This window comes from Rhyacophila brunnea, unplaced genomic scaffold (assembly GCF_057557595.1).
Source record: "Rhyacophila brunnea isolate RB1 unplaced genomic scaffold, BYU_Rbru_1.0 scaffold_16, whole genome shotgun sequence".
Taxonomy (NCBI): domain Eukaryota; kingdom Metazoa; phylum Arthropoda; class Insecta; order Trichoptera; family Rhyacophilidae; genus Rhyacophila; species Rhyacophila brunnea.
In genome coordinates, this window is record NW_028232816.1 from 27,899,390 (window position 1) to 27,913,822 (window position 14,433).

Below are 14,433 nucleotides of genomic sequence, written 5' to 3' on the forward strand. Positions count from 1 at the left end.
AGTTACAGAAGAATATCAGTATGATATTATGATAAGTTTACATAATTCTAAAGATAAAATAAACAAAGGAAGAATAAAATATTTAAACAAGGACAATATTGAAACGTTCTATGTAGAGCTTTTTTTGGCACTTAGACCCTAGGTAAAGACTTTCAACCCTTCAATTTTAAATCCATAAACGACTATTTATTTATGAATAAATTTAGTTGTGGCACTCGTATGTCTGTTTTTGAAAACACGTGAATGTTTGATAATTTCGCCACGCGAAAAGAAATGAAAAATACAGTTGAATCAAACTGATATACGTCATTCTTTAGATCTTGATCATCCACCGAAGCCGTAGATTGCTGAATGTTTGCGTGTTTCTGGAAACATTAGTGCCAGGACTAAACATGTAGCTTATATACCTAGTAAAATTCAATTATATTATCATACTATTTTTCACTGTCGTGACATATAATAAAATCGGTAGGTGCTATATTATACTATTGTGGAACTTGGACGCCTCGAGGAAACATCCATATTACGTCTACTGCAAGCTCCATGCAATTCATTTATACCCAAAGATACAGTGGTTCTTGTGGTAAAACACCAAGATTATTCTGCTCTTGAAACACTTTTGCCTGTTATCGCGAGGGATGGTTTCCAATCCTGGTGTCCTAATGAATTTGAGTTTACATGCGCCTGTCAATTACCTACGTGGTCGCAGCAATGATTTATTCTTGATCAGAACCGTTTCCTCGTGTCAAGCCTATCAGGCACCATTAGCGAGAGGTGCAAGATTAGTAAATGCGCGCCCTAAAGACATATACATTTGCAATGATGTACTTTGCATTTTGTTATTGAAATTTTGTTCTTCTGTATAAAATTGTATGTTTTTTGTTTTCAAAAAAAATATTTTTCTGTATTAAATTGTACTTAAGTATGTTTTGATTTATTATTATTATTATTGTTATATTTTTTTCTATATTCTCTTCTTCTCTCTTGTGAGAGTAATATTTGACTCATAATGTAAATCTCATGTTGTCTACGTCTTGAATTTAGATTTGTTATGTCCACAATGTTTTGTATTCAAATAAATAAATAAATTTGTGACAATAAAAAAGTAGTAGGTATTATGTGTAGGTATATAATATTAATATGATTATAAACAAATTAAACGTTAAATACCATGGTTTCATTTTTATATTGGCTACAATGTATTTTGGAAGTAGGTACCTATTTGGATAAAGTGTAATGAGTATTGCTGAATTTACTGCAATCACAGACTATGGTTGTGGTGTAATTGTTTTTAAAATAATGGTTTAATATAACGTACCTCCTCCGTGGCACGATGGATCAGCCCCCAAGAATCCACACCGAGGTACATCCCTCGGGGCAGAACGTCGCCCTCCAGGCCAGTGAATCCCCATGCCAGGAACGGGGGCGTAAGTCCTCCCCAGGCCGTAGTAGTGCGCGACGACGTGGAAGCGCCCCGTGGCTGGATCCAGGTCCAGGAGTGAATAGTCGGCATCTCGATCACCGTTGTCGTCTATTCTGACATGCCCTGTTATACCTAGAAGTAGGTACAGTCAAACCTCGATATAACGGACTTCGGATATAAAAGACACAATATCCGGTCAAATGTAAAAATTGCTAAAAACATCCTATTAATGTTAAACATGTTTAAACCGAAGTGTCAAATAATATTATTATTGACTATTCATCAGATAACGAAATTCAACTTAAGTACTATATTATACGCATTTTCGAGAGTTGATCTTCTTCTTCAAAAGTGCAACCAAAACAAGCAAGCATGTTGACATCGAACGTTTAACGTCACTCCACAACGGGCTTGTTTGGATATATCATCCGAAGACGAATAAACTCGATTTTATTTGTGTTTTTATATAACGGTTTTTCGGCTTTAATGGACAACCCTCCAACCCGCATTAGTCAATTATATCGAGGTTCTACTGTACAGGTACTAAGACGTAAATTACTATTAGGAAACACAGACTACTCCGTCTACTCGTAACTAATTGGTATTTTTATTGGGCGCTACTAGACGAAAATTTTTGAAAACCCCTGTGCAGTGATAGGTTTATTCGTAATTTCGTAGATGTAATGAGAATGGAGGTTATAATTCGTTCTACCTGGGAATAATTTCATTGCTAAATCTCATTTTCTTGACAATACGTTTGAGTCGACACATCATTTTCTGTCCGCCTCAATATAAATCGAGGGTAAGGTATCATCCACGTAACTTTGCAATTGTACACAGTGACAAGATTTGTGTGTAATACGCACTCCGTAATGCCAGGCGCGTGATTGGCTGATTTCATCAAATAATTCAAAAAAATCTATTCCAAATTGCAATGTTACGTGGAGGGTAGTATACCCTATGGCCTATAAAACAATCTATAAAACAAGATTTCATGTCGTACATGGCGAGATATTTTGAAGTACCAACCATGGAAATCCCTGTCCCACATTCTTCTGGTGATGGCAACTCCGTCCGTGATGTTTCCACCTTCCGTGAGAGTCTCATTTAGAGCCATTCCTAATAAGTACACGCCGTCGTAGAACGCCCCGATGAAGAAATTCACCTAGAAATTAATTATTCATGGATTACTAAGTTTATTCAAATTTCGGATTCAAATTCATTTATTTTACATATCAAATTATAAATTTAAAGCGTGACACGACATGACATAAAATAAGAGTAAACAATTTTTCAATTAAAAATACAGAGCAGTGTGAGTTATTAAATATAATAATTAATAAAATAACAAAAATAAAAGTAAATGGAAGCACACAGAGTGAACTATTGATCGACCTTATCTTAATAACTTATAAAACAACGTCCACCTAAATTCACCTCACGTAAGTGGAATATATCAATATCCGAAGCGATTTCTTTAAACATGGTTATTGCCCTCTCAATTGGCATTACTAATGGTAGGTTAGTTCTGCACCTTGGGGGAACAAACAACTGATGCCTAAGATAATTATCAGAGACACACAAGCCAACGCCACCAAGAATGGCAGAGTTTTCATTTACGCCGCGAAAAAATATGTAGCTAAATAAAGATCCCATCTAAATTTTAAGCTACAGTATGTAAGCATACCTAAGAGAAAGTCAGTCAGAATAGCCACGGATAATATCCATACAACCTGTTTTGAGATTACTCAAATCCTTACAGGTCACGGAGCCATGCGAGCATACCTGCACCGGTTTAAAATAACATCTGACGGAAAGTGCCCATGCGACGACGGAAGCGACCAGGACGTCCTACACTTACTCCTAGATTGTCCAAGCAAGGAGCGGCACAACCTGAACTTTTTATTACAGATGGCAGATGCTGACATTCGAGACCTTCCGGGGACAATGGCAAATGAGGCCGGAAGAGATGCACTTTTAATTTATCTATTGATGTATGAAATAAAAAGAATCAAAATAATAAATGGTGACATGTAATGATGATTCATGCCTTTCAGATCCTGTGATTGCAGTCATGTAAGATAGGATAAGTATATGCTCAGAATATCAGTCCTATGCGACGTTTCTTTTACCACGGGAAAAACTCGGCTATACATCGCAGTTCTCAGTTCCCAATGAATATCACAAAATATTCATCAGTATCACCACCGCCTTGCGCTACAAAGAATTTTTGCAAGGCGGTTTCATAGGCCCTGGCCGAATTCAAATTCGCAATACCCGATGCGGGGAGACGAATGGTTTTCAATAAGGCATATTTCTCAGCCGGCATAATTTCCATTTGACTAGTATAAAGTAGTGTAGTTTGCGTGACAAAGTCTTGAAAGAAACTCGATAGTAACCATAAAGGCATCTAGAAAAAAAATATATCCATACAGCCGAAAGTAAAGGAGTCTCAATATTTTCTTCTGGACCCTCTCCACCATAAGGCCGCACTTCAACTGATGCGGGGCCCAAACGATAGACCCACTCTAAAGTCTGCTTCTAACTAAGGAGTTAGTATATGACTGTGTTATATGAAAATAATTTACATAAAAAAAATAATATGAAATATAAATTTGTGGTAAAATAATGGAAGAAAAATATGACAAAGCGAAGATTCACGATAAGCACCTACCTACCTATCTGCCGATAATTCTAAAACCTTGCGCCTCTTTACGTAATTTTATTATATTTTTTGAAATTTCTTTTTTTTTTCAGGGGGAAGTATTTTCCGATTTTGTAATTGTTATTCGCTTTGGCAGCTGTAATTAAAAGTTTTTCCATTTTTCTTTACAAACGAAATTCCGGTGGGTCACAAAAAAAATGGTAAAAAAGACGGTAGGCCGTGGGCCGGTACGTGAGATTTACGTAATAAACTTTGCAATGACGCAGGCAGATACGTTAAACGAGATTCCACAAACTCCACAGGAAATGTCTTTCATCTCACACACTTTTGTGATGGTGTTGTTTGGGTTTTGTATCAGCGCATCATTCTATTCTATACACAAGACTGCTTTCGGTTTTTACGGCAGCTAAATAGGGTAGGAAAGTATCGAAATAATAGCCCCCACATCCTGAAGCGGGCCCCAGGCTAGGATCTTTGGCGGCCCCCCTACCTATCTCTAAGGATAAAGGCAGTGTGACGCTCTACAGTAGCGTTTTCCAAATGGTGTACGCAGTAAAATTAATGTGTATATTTAGTGTTTTTTTGTATATTTTAATACTTAAAACCATTTGAATTATTATGGAGTTGTCGAGTATCCATATTCAATTAAATATTGCAGAGAAATTGTGTATAGATATTATTAAAGGACAATAGCGCCGCAGGCGACTTTTTTACTATTAGAGCAAATTTGTGTTTATCTCACTTATCTGGTTAACTCGCCACGCCGGGCCACACCTGAGCCCGGGCCCCCAGGCTAGAGCCCTGTCAGCCCCCCCCTTGTGGGGGCCATGATCAAAATATTAACACTTATTGCAACAATTACAATAAGTTTAGTCGTCTGAACTGTCAAAACTGTCTATCTCACTCACTAAAATTTATCACAGCGAAAAGAGGTGCTGTTAAAACATGGCATTTATTGTAACAATTAGAACTAACTAATTGTAATTGTTACAATAAGTGCTAATACTTGGATACTTTCCTATCGTAGATAGCGGCCGAAAACAGTCTTGTGCATAAAATAGATGCGCAGTGGTTAACAGGTGATTAAAGTAGTTAAATTGATTTATTGCAGTGAATTATAATATTGGTTGCGTGAATTAGATATTATCTAACCACCACTTTGATTTTTCCATCATTAGTAGGTAGCTAAAGTTCCGTCATTGTATTTTAGCTTTGTTCAATGTCCATTTAACACAATGCTTACAGGCCCTTTTAATTAATTTTGTAATTAACGTGTAAATTTGCATTTGAAACGTAATTAGCAAAAACACAATTTTGTGCGGCCCGTCAGCTATGGGTTACGTTATAAAAATAATAAAATGTGTAGGTAGGTATGTAATTAATTTACATAGATTTTGAGACTCAACATAATAATGGTCTGCATTTGAGTCTATTCAGTGGGTCTATTCTATACACAAGGCCGCTGTCGACGGCTATCGCCGGCAGTTTAATATATTTATGTATTGAGGTATGTATTATAATTATTACAATAAGTTAGCCGTCTAAACTGTCTATCTCGCTCTAAAAGTTAACACAACCAAGAGAGGAGCTGTTAAAACATAGCACTTTTTGACAGTTAAGAGTGTTTAGACGGTTAGCTTATTGTAACAAATTAACCGCCTCAATAGATCACTACGATAAACTATCTTCGATAGCCGCCTTGTATAATAGAATTGATCCACAGGGGCGGCACTTTGAATATGTATGTCGCAGCGTGTCCGGAAACTTGTAGGTGCGTATGCAGTTCGCCGTATCACATTTCACCGTGAAATGTTGTATCGGAAATGTATGGCCGTATATTAAAGACCGTCCAACCTGTTTGGGTCGTATAGTGTTGACAAAAAATTTATGTCTAAATGAAACACGGTTCTTGTCAGTTTACACTTTACAGGAAGCCAGCAGTAAACAAATTTTGAAAATAGCCGACATACTAGATTATTTGTTAGATTAGATTAGGTTAGGTTTTCATTCTTGAATTCATGAATTTTGCCAAAATCAGCTATGAAAATTGAATTAATGGTCGTATTGAATCTAATAAAATTGGAGACAGTATAGTATACGGTCATCTCTTTCCGATAGAAAGCTCACGGCGAACTGTACCACGGTGAAATGTTTTCATTGTTGTTTCATTTCAATTGGTCATTCAGAATTTATTTAGAATTGATATTCAATTCTATATATCAATCTAAGATATGATACTTAGGTAAGTACTTAATTTTAAAAGTTATTCAGATTATCATTTTGGAAAATAGCGAATAAGCTTAAATATAATATTTCTGCTATTTTCGAATTGCTCTAATGGTTTTGGCCATTTGTAAGAATGCCGAGAAGAATGTACAAACCTCTTCACCATCAAAGAACGTATAATTATAGTGGCTCTGCGCCCTAGCTCTGACTTTGACTGCAAAGTCGTGGAACCTGTCGCTGGTCGGCTGCAGCAAAGAAACCCTCAGGAGTGCCTCGTATGCAGAGCGAGCGTCCTGGTCGCTGGCGTCACCCACTTCCCAATCCGGCTCACCCCAGTATGAACCCTGGAGGAGAAAAAACAAACAAATCGTCACACCAGTTCAAATTAATTGCACGTGCGATTAATCAGTTATGAGTAGAGATTCCAATCCCGGGAACCCGGGATCCCGAGCTATTTTCGATACCTATGAATCCCGGGATTGATAAACATAATCCCGAAACCTTCAAGATTGATTTTTTCATCAATTTTTATGGAAAATAAAATAAAATCGAAAATAAACAGAAAAAATACTTTTAATAATAAATAACTACATTAGAAATAAACTGACTGAATGAAATTTGATTTACACCCATGTGTAAGTTGCCGATTCATTTTTTTTTCACATGAATTAATAAAAATGAGAAAGATTGGAAAAAACAATACTTCGCAATATTAACAAAGTAATTCCACCATGATCTCATACGTTTAACGGCAGTTTCATATTTGGCTGACTAATTAGATTTAGGAAGCGGAAAGGCCATAAGTACACCATGATTTACTATACTATTTTAAATCTCGCTAACCTATTCATTAAGTCTTTACTATCAGAAACAGCAATCTCATATTAAATTCACGTTATTATTTATATTACAATATTATTTACTTCATTAAACTCATGTATTTCCAAGATTGAACGTATACAATATTAACAATAAATGTCTTAAATACTCGTAGTATAAATTATACTAGATTTATTTTTGACCGATTTTATCAATGTTCTTTGTAAATATAAAAATTTTATATTAACAATGGAAAAATGCCAATCCCGGGACCAGTCCTGGGATTCCGGGATTCCATAGTTATGAGTTTGTCGATTTCGAAGAGCCAATCATACCTATACGATGTCGGTACGTAAGGCATAATAGAATTTCGGGTAATAAAGACTATGCTGGTACTTTCTGAAGACAAACTTGAGAGATAGTGTCGAGCTGGATATTAAAGGATTATTTGGATGTTAAAGACCTTGGGGTATCCTAAGCTGGAGCGGCTTTGGACAAACCTAGATAGAGGCAGATAGGAAGCCAAGAGTTGTGCTAGAAAGAAGAATATACTAATGCAACGCGTTTTAATCTTTCTCTATCAGTGTGACATTGCCATCTCAGAGTACAGGTGTAATGTTTGCTACAAAGAATCCGGAATACGAATTGACCTTCCATTAATTTAACCATGAGATTAGAAATTACATTAGTAGATTAATCGGTAAATCTCACTGCCAAGATTGCGATGGTTTTCAAGTTTCATTTGGTGTCTACACACCCTTTTTATGTTTTTTCTTGATATTAATTGTAGAAATTTTACCTAACTCTGCAACTGTAAACTGACATGTCTAAGCTTTAAAAATGAGCATAGACAAAAGCAGACGTAAACATCAAAAACGTCAGTTGTCAAGACAGCTTCAATATATAGACATTACGAGACATGCGTCCGTTCCAAAAATGTGAAGTTAAAATTTACATTATAAAACTGTACAAGGGTAGTTGACTCAGCACAACAACTACCCCCCCTAATAAATGGTGACCCCGATGCGAATTATTTATGATTTTGACCAATTACATCGCTCTGGTGATTGAAATAGAAACTTTATTAAAAATATTATAGACTGACCTGGAATATTTCTACGTCCAAGAATGTCCACTCCCCCTTCGTCATGCCTAAGGCGTGGGCTGCCAGCATGAACTTCCTCACCAGCATTCCTCTGACGCTCAATATTACGACTGGAAAGAATAAACAGGTGGCAAATATCAATGAACGTATTCGGACGTACCGACTTTCAAATAAAAAGATGCCATAACTAAATTAGGAGTAATGCTAATACTATAATATGAATCAAGTTAGTCGATTTTGATTACAAAGATGGTTGAAAGACGACTGATTTTGTAAAACATTAGTTATCGGGAAATAAATATCTATCAGAGTTATAGGCATGCTAACTTTTTGTAAACTAATATAAAATAAAACATATTTAAAAAAAATACACGGTTTATGCTAAATCTAAAAATTTGAGGCAGTGGTTCTTGCGATTAAAAGACGTAAGACTTTCAGAAAATAAGGATTGCCAATGAAGAAATTTTAAGACGAGCCAAGAGAACTTATAAGTAACATCAACCGTAAAAAAGTATGATTATTTAATCCAGCTCGCAATACAGAGAAAATTTTAATATTTAAGGCAGCAATGGTACGTCATTTGGTGTACTACCTTGTACCTAGGGATTGCAATACCGGTATTTCAAAACCTAGTATTTTTTGATATCGAAATACCGGTTTTAACAATCAGATAATACCGATATATTCGGCATTGAAAGTGGAAACAAAATGTATTAATTAACGTAAAAAGTTTAACATCATTTATTAATTTTTGTTGGGTTACGCGATATCTGGTTTACTTATGTTTCCTTTCAACGCCCTTGGAGAGGCAATGGCACATGTTATAAAATATTAATAATATATTAAAGAGATATATGGGTATATATCGAGGGTATACTGACAGAACGCATTATTTCAGTTTTTGCTGTTTTAAATGCCAAAATGTATAGAATTTTACGCTCTACGTCCTGGTAAAACGCACAAAGGCATAGGATATAATGGTGAGAAAATAGAAACATTATTAAATCATATTGTTATTTTTTTATTCTGATAAAAAGCATGATAATGACCTAATGCGTTCTGCGTATACAAAATACAGGACTTGTAAGATGTCGTATATTGTGTTTGCCATAAAGGTTATATGCCATCCATGGACTGAAACGTTATGCGGTTTCGAACCGTGTGCCATACTAAGCTTATCTTTTCTGTTCATGGAAATATATTTTCGCAACGTATATTATAAGCATCTGATCGTATTCGTTTATACCATACACTTACACTTACAAATTTAGTGAAAATATATTTTAATGACAAAAATCATAAGTTTAGTATGGCACACGAATCTAAGCCGCATACGGCTTCAGTCCATGGATAGCCTCTTAGTCTTTATATTGTAGAAAAAATGTTTTTAAACCATAAAAAAATCTATGTGGGAGAACGCTTTGAAAAAAAAATTAAAGTCCTTTTTGCGATTATCTCAGAACTTGTTTTAATGAGATAATGCTTTCTGTCAGTATACCCTCGATATTATATATTGGTAAATACTTCTGTTTTTTTTCATATATTTCACAAATACCGGTATTGCAATCCCTACTTGTATTTAATTTATAATTTTTGTGCTTACTCTTTTACTGTTTAATATCTTAAAATGTAAGTTATTTTGTTATATTGTTTTGACATGCCGTTAAAGTTTTTTTTTTTTTTTGTGATTTTACCGAGGCTTTGACTGCGACTCGCTGTCATATCGCCTCTTCTCTTCTAGAAGGGGATCCGTCGACCAGGTCCTCACTCCTATTCTGTTAAATAACTTTACAATTTTGATTAGCTCTTCCGTCCTACCCACCGCCAGGACACCCTTCAATTCGTCGACATTCTCATATATATCCGCAATTCGCAGCTGTACTCTGTGAAGTTCATATTTAGGACATTGTAGTGCTGTATGTAAAATGTCCTCTAAAACATGACATTCATCGCAGAGTTGCGATTCGCTTCTTCCCATGACGATATCAAATCTTTTGCCCATTGTGTGCCCTGTTCTTAGCCTCAGTATTAACTTAAGCTCATTACTCATCAAAGAAGACTCTACAAACTAGGGCATCTCTTGTGGTGATGGTAGAATAGACTTACTCCATTTCCCCTTTTCTAATGATGCCCTATGGTGAAAATCTATCCACATACTTTGGCCCATTTTCTTTATAGCCTCATTCCAGTCCAGGTTTTCTGATATCCACTGATATGGTACCCCTGAATGGCCAGCTTCCTTTGCCAGATCATCCGCCCTTTCATTACCTTCAATGCCCATGTGCGATGGGATTCATTGAAGGCATAGATCTCCTCCTCTATTTTTCTTGGCGTCGATCTGGCCAAGGATGTGGTATGCTATGGTTTTACTGTTATGTAAGTGAGTTGCTGCGGTAAGATGTTGTAAAGTGCTTTTGGAGTCTCCGTGAACGTTTTAAATTAATAATCTGTAAAGTTCCCTACTTGTAAAATAAATAAAATTTGATTTGAAAGTAATAGCCAGAAGGAGTTGGTAACTCAATCTCCGTAAGTGACCCAATGTCCAAAGCATTGCTGATCTGATACGTCAGACCTACAATTGAGAGACTGGCTGATAATTTGGTCATCATCGTTCGATTGAAGACGGCACCGGAAGAAGAAGAAAGCTCTTGCAAACCCACTGTATCCTACTACGACGCCTTCCCGATAAGCGAAATACATGTGTTCAAATCTCATCCGTTTCAAGATTTTTTTTAAAGATTCTAATATGTATGATGGGGCGGTTCTCGTAGTGCAGTGCAAGACGCTGGCTTTGCACCTGAGAGTTCTGGGTACGATTCTCAGTGAGGACACAATATTTATGTGATTTTCTCAAAACCTGGGTGTTTTTGGATGTTCAAAATTACTAACGACCACATTATACGAAGCGGCAAGGACATGGTTATTAATAATTCTAAAAAATATATGTATGTAGGCCTGACTAGCATACATCAATCTCTCTCCCAATTAAGGATCCACTAGACGAGTTTTCTAGCTTTAGGACTTCATCCAAATATAGCGTATGATTGAACCGAATTGGGTGTGAGCATTTCAGATGTGCTAATTATGATTCATAATTACAGTTGAAAATAGTCACCTTTTACAGCATTTTTATTAGGTCGTATTCTTGTTTGTCCAGTGGTTATTTATCCGGTACAAATCTTGCAATCGATTTTTAACTAACTTCCCGACTAGCTAGACATTTGAAACTTTTAGAATATATTATCAGAACACGATTCCAATGCATTCTTTTAATACCTTTAGCCATCTTTAGGTAGACTTGAATTCATTTGCAGTTAATTCTGTTTTGTATGAAAAGTTATTACGGAAGAAATTCGTAAAAAGTAAAACACTATTATTGGTCGCTAGGGGTCTGGGGTCCTAGCAACTAAATTATTAATATATACGTGCGTTATTGTGGAAATCAATATGAAATGTGAAAATGACATGTCAGTATTCTATATTTATTCAGTATTTCTATCAAGTACAAATTTTTTTGATCGTTTCAGCTAGTCAAGTCAAGTTTATATGATTCAACAGAAAATTTAAAAACGTTGTATATAAAAAGTTCTTTTTATCTTGCAATTATTTCATTTTGAAAACAATAATCACGTATGATTGTTAATTATTCATGCTAGGTAATAAACGATTAATACATTGGACGCTAAAGACGCATCTAGCGCATAACGATTAGGTGGCCAATCGATATAATTAGTATGGTATTTAAATGTGGTAATTAAAAAGTAATTGTCTAGTCAGCAGTCAATGTGTTTAATAAGTGTAATGTTGACTCCAAGTAAGATAAACAAGGCACAGGGTATATCGATCAATAAATAAATCCCCGATTAAAGTCGCATATGTGTAAATTCTGAAGATTTTATTAGTCCTAATTTCCATTCCAGGCACACGAAGTTTCAGAGCAAGAAAAATGTCCTGGACGCGTGCGCCGACTGAGTACATACTACACCTTTATAAAAATATATTATTTAAGTTTAAAGGTGTATAAATTGAAAAGAAAAACGAATTGATGAATCGAAAACATGACTCGCCTACAGATTTCACTTTGTGTAAACTTTTCGGGATTCAATTTAACTTCAAAGACTTTGTTTTACTCTCGCATCATGAATAAATTTGGACCAAGTTATGCATTTGTATTTATACATCAAGCTACGTATTTGCGAGCATGGAATCAAAGTTTTTTTTTAAATATACGTGCAATCTATGAACAGTGGTATAATTGAAAACACTGACATATGAATGTAGATATAAATTTAAGAGATTAACTATTTGAGTTGCAATGTAAAGCATATGTAAATCTGAATATACATAATTTGGAAAACACTTGGACAACGCACTCAATACAGTAGCTAGCAAGTAAATTCGCACATGTATAGGTAGACGTCACGCAATTTCCATTATGCGATATCACACATCGGGAATTTATAGCAATATCACTTTTATCGTAATGGCGTTAGAACAGTGTTTCTAGTATCAATGTTCATTTGAACGAACCCATTCGAACCGAACCATTCGGCAGACCGACAAAAAGCATCAGGAATTTATAGCAATATCACCTTTATTGTAATGGCGTTAGAATAGATTATGCCATTCGGCAGACCCGACAAAAAAGTGAGTGTCATTTTTTTTCCAGATGCTTCGTCCATATTAATGTCATTGATTATAACCAATAGAAAAAAATCTTTTTGAAAAAAGTAAGAAAGAAGCAGGAAATGAACCTGCATCTCTCGGGTATCGTGTCCATGCACATATACTACCATGCTAAAGACGTCATACTTAATTGCGACAAATTTTAACTAATGGTTTTTAATACTCTCTGCGCATCTATTCTATACACAATACTGCTTTCGGTCGCTACGGCAGGTATCTAGGGTTGGTTTGTAGTAGTAGAATTATTAGCACTTATTGTAACAATTACAATAAAACCGTCTAAACCATGGTTTCCCAAACTATGGGTCGCGACCCACCAGTGGGTCGTGAGCGAATATTGAGTGGGCCCTCGCCACTGTATACATGAATTTAAAAAAATGGAAAGTGATAAATTTGATATTTCATTCAGCTATTTATAATTCTTAAAAATTGAAATAAACTTAAGTTACGGAAAATATTGTGATAAAATAATAATAATTTGAATTGCCAATGCACTACAGATGGCTTGATTCGTTGCGTTGGATTTGTAACCCATTTCAAGACGAATTACCAACTAGTATGTCAACAAAAGCAAGTGAAGAACTCATTGATTTATCAGAAGATACGTCACTGAAAAATAGTTTCAATCGTAAACAGTTAACGAAATTCTGGCTCTCAGTTGCTGATAATTATCCTTGCCTGTTCGATGAAGCTATGAAAATCTTCTTCCTCTTTACTACCTCATATCTATGTGAGGTCGGATTTTCGGCTATGGTTAACATTAAAACTAAATACCGAAATAAATTGGATATATCAAACTCACTGCGATTAAAAGTAACTAAAGTTGAAGTTGATGCTAAAACTGTAATGAAGAAAAATAAGAAAAAAATACATCCTTCCCATTGAAATAACTTTGTAAAAAAACCTTGCAGGTGTAGGTATTTAAGTAATATTTTTTTTTATTTAACTTGTGTTTCTTATTTCAACAGTCTTTCATTCATATTGGTAACACTTATAAAAAATATTTTTTTTATTTCAATCAGAACAAATAAGACAGCATTAAGTAGTTCCACGACTCGCCACTAGGGAATCTGAGCATTACCAATATTTATACCCTCTTTTCTCTAAGACAGCTAAGAGGTGGGTCCCAAGATTGGAAATTTTTGTTAGATGGGTCGGGGCCCAGTCAACTTTGGGAACCACTGGACTCTAAACAGTCAAAACTGTCTGTCTGGCTCTAAAATTTAGACTTTATCTCTATGATATAAGGTTTTTTCTACTTTTTGATTTTATAATAATATATGGCAAATCAATGAGTAGTGAGTGACTTACTTATTACATTATACATAGATAAATATTTTTTTTGCCATGCAATTTCAATTAAAAATAAACAAGGCATCTATAAAGATATATGGATTGTAAACCAACTTTTTTATTATTCAATACTGAATAAAAAACAAAATTTAGAAATGTTAAATTCTTTATTAAGTATAGAAAATATATAATTTTGAAAAATCTCATAAACATAAA

The 14,433-nt window shown here is 35.1% G+C and overlaps 1 protein-coding gene across 1 annotated transcript in view; it reads right to left on the bottom strand.

Moving 5' to 3' along the window:
* The window catches only part of LOC147074586 (atrial natriuretic peptide receptor 1), a 189,313-nt gene that overhangs the window by 15,416 nt on the left and 159,464 nt on the right, over positions 1-14,433 (bottom strand). The window contains exons 8-11 of the mRNA XM_085943988.1: positions 8,239-8,348; positions 6,470-6,658; positions 2,453-2,588; positions 1,319-1,555 (exon numbers count right to left, since the gene is read on the bottom strand). Of these exons, the coding sequence (XP_085800114.1) occupies positions 1,319-1,555; positions 2,453-2,588; positions 6,470-6,658; positions 8,239-8,348 (672 nt within the window). The remainder of the gene's footprint in view (positions 1-1,318; positions 1,556-2,452; positions 2,589-6,469; positions 6,659-8,238; positions 8,349-14,433) is intronic.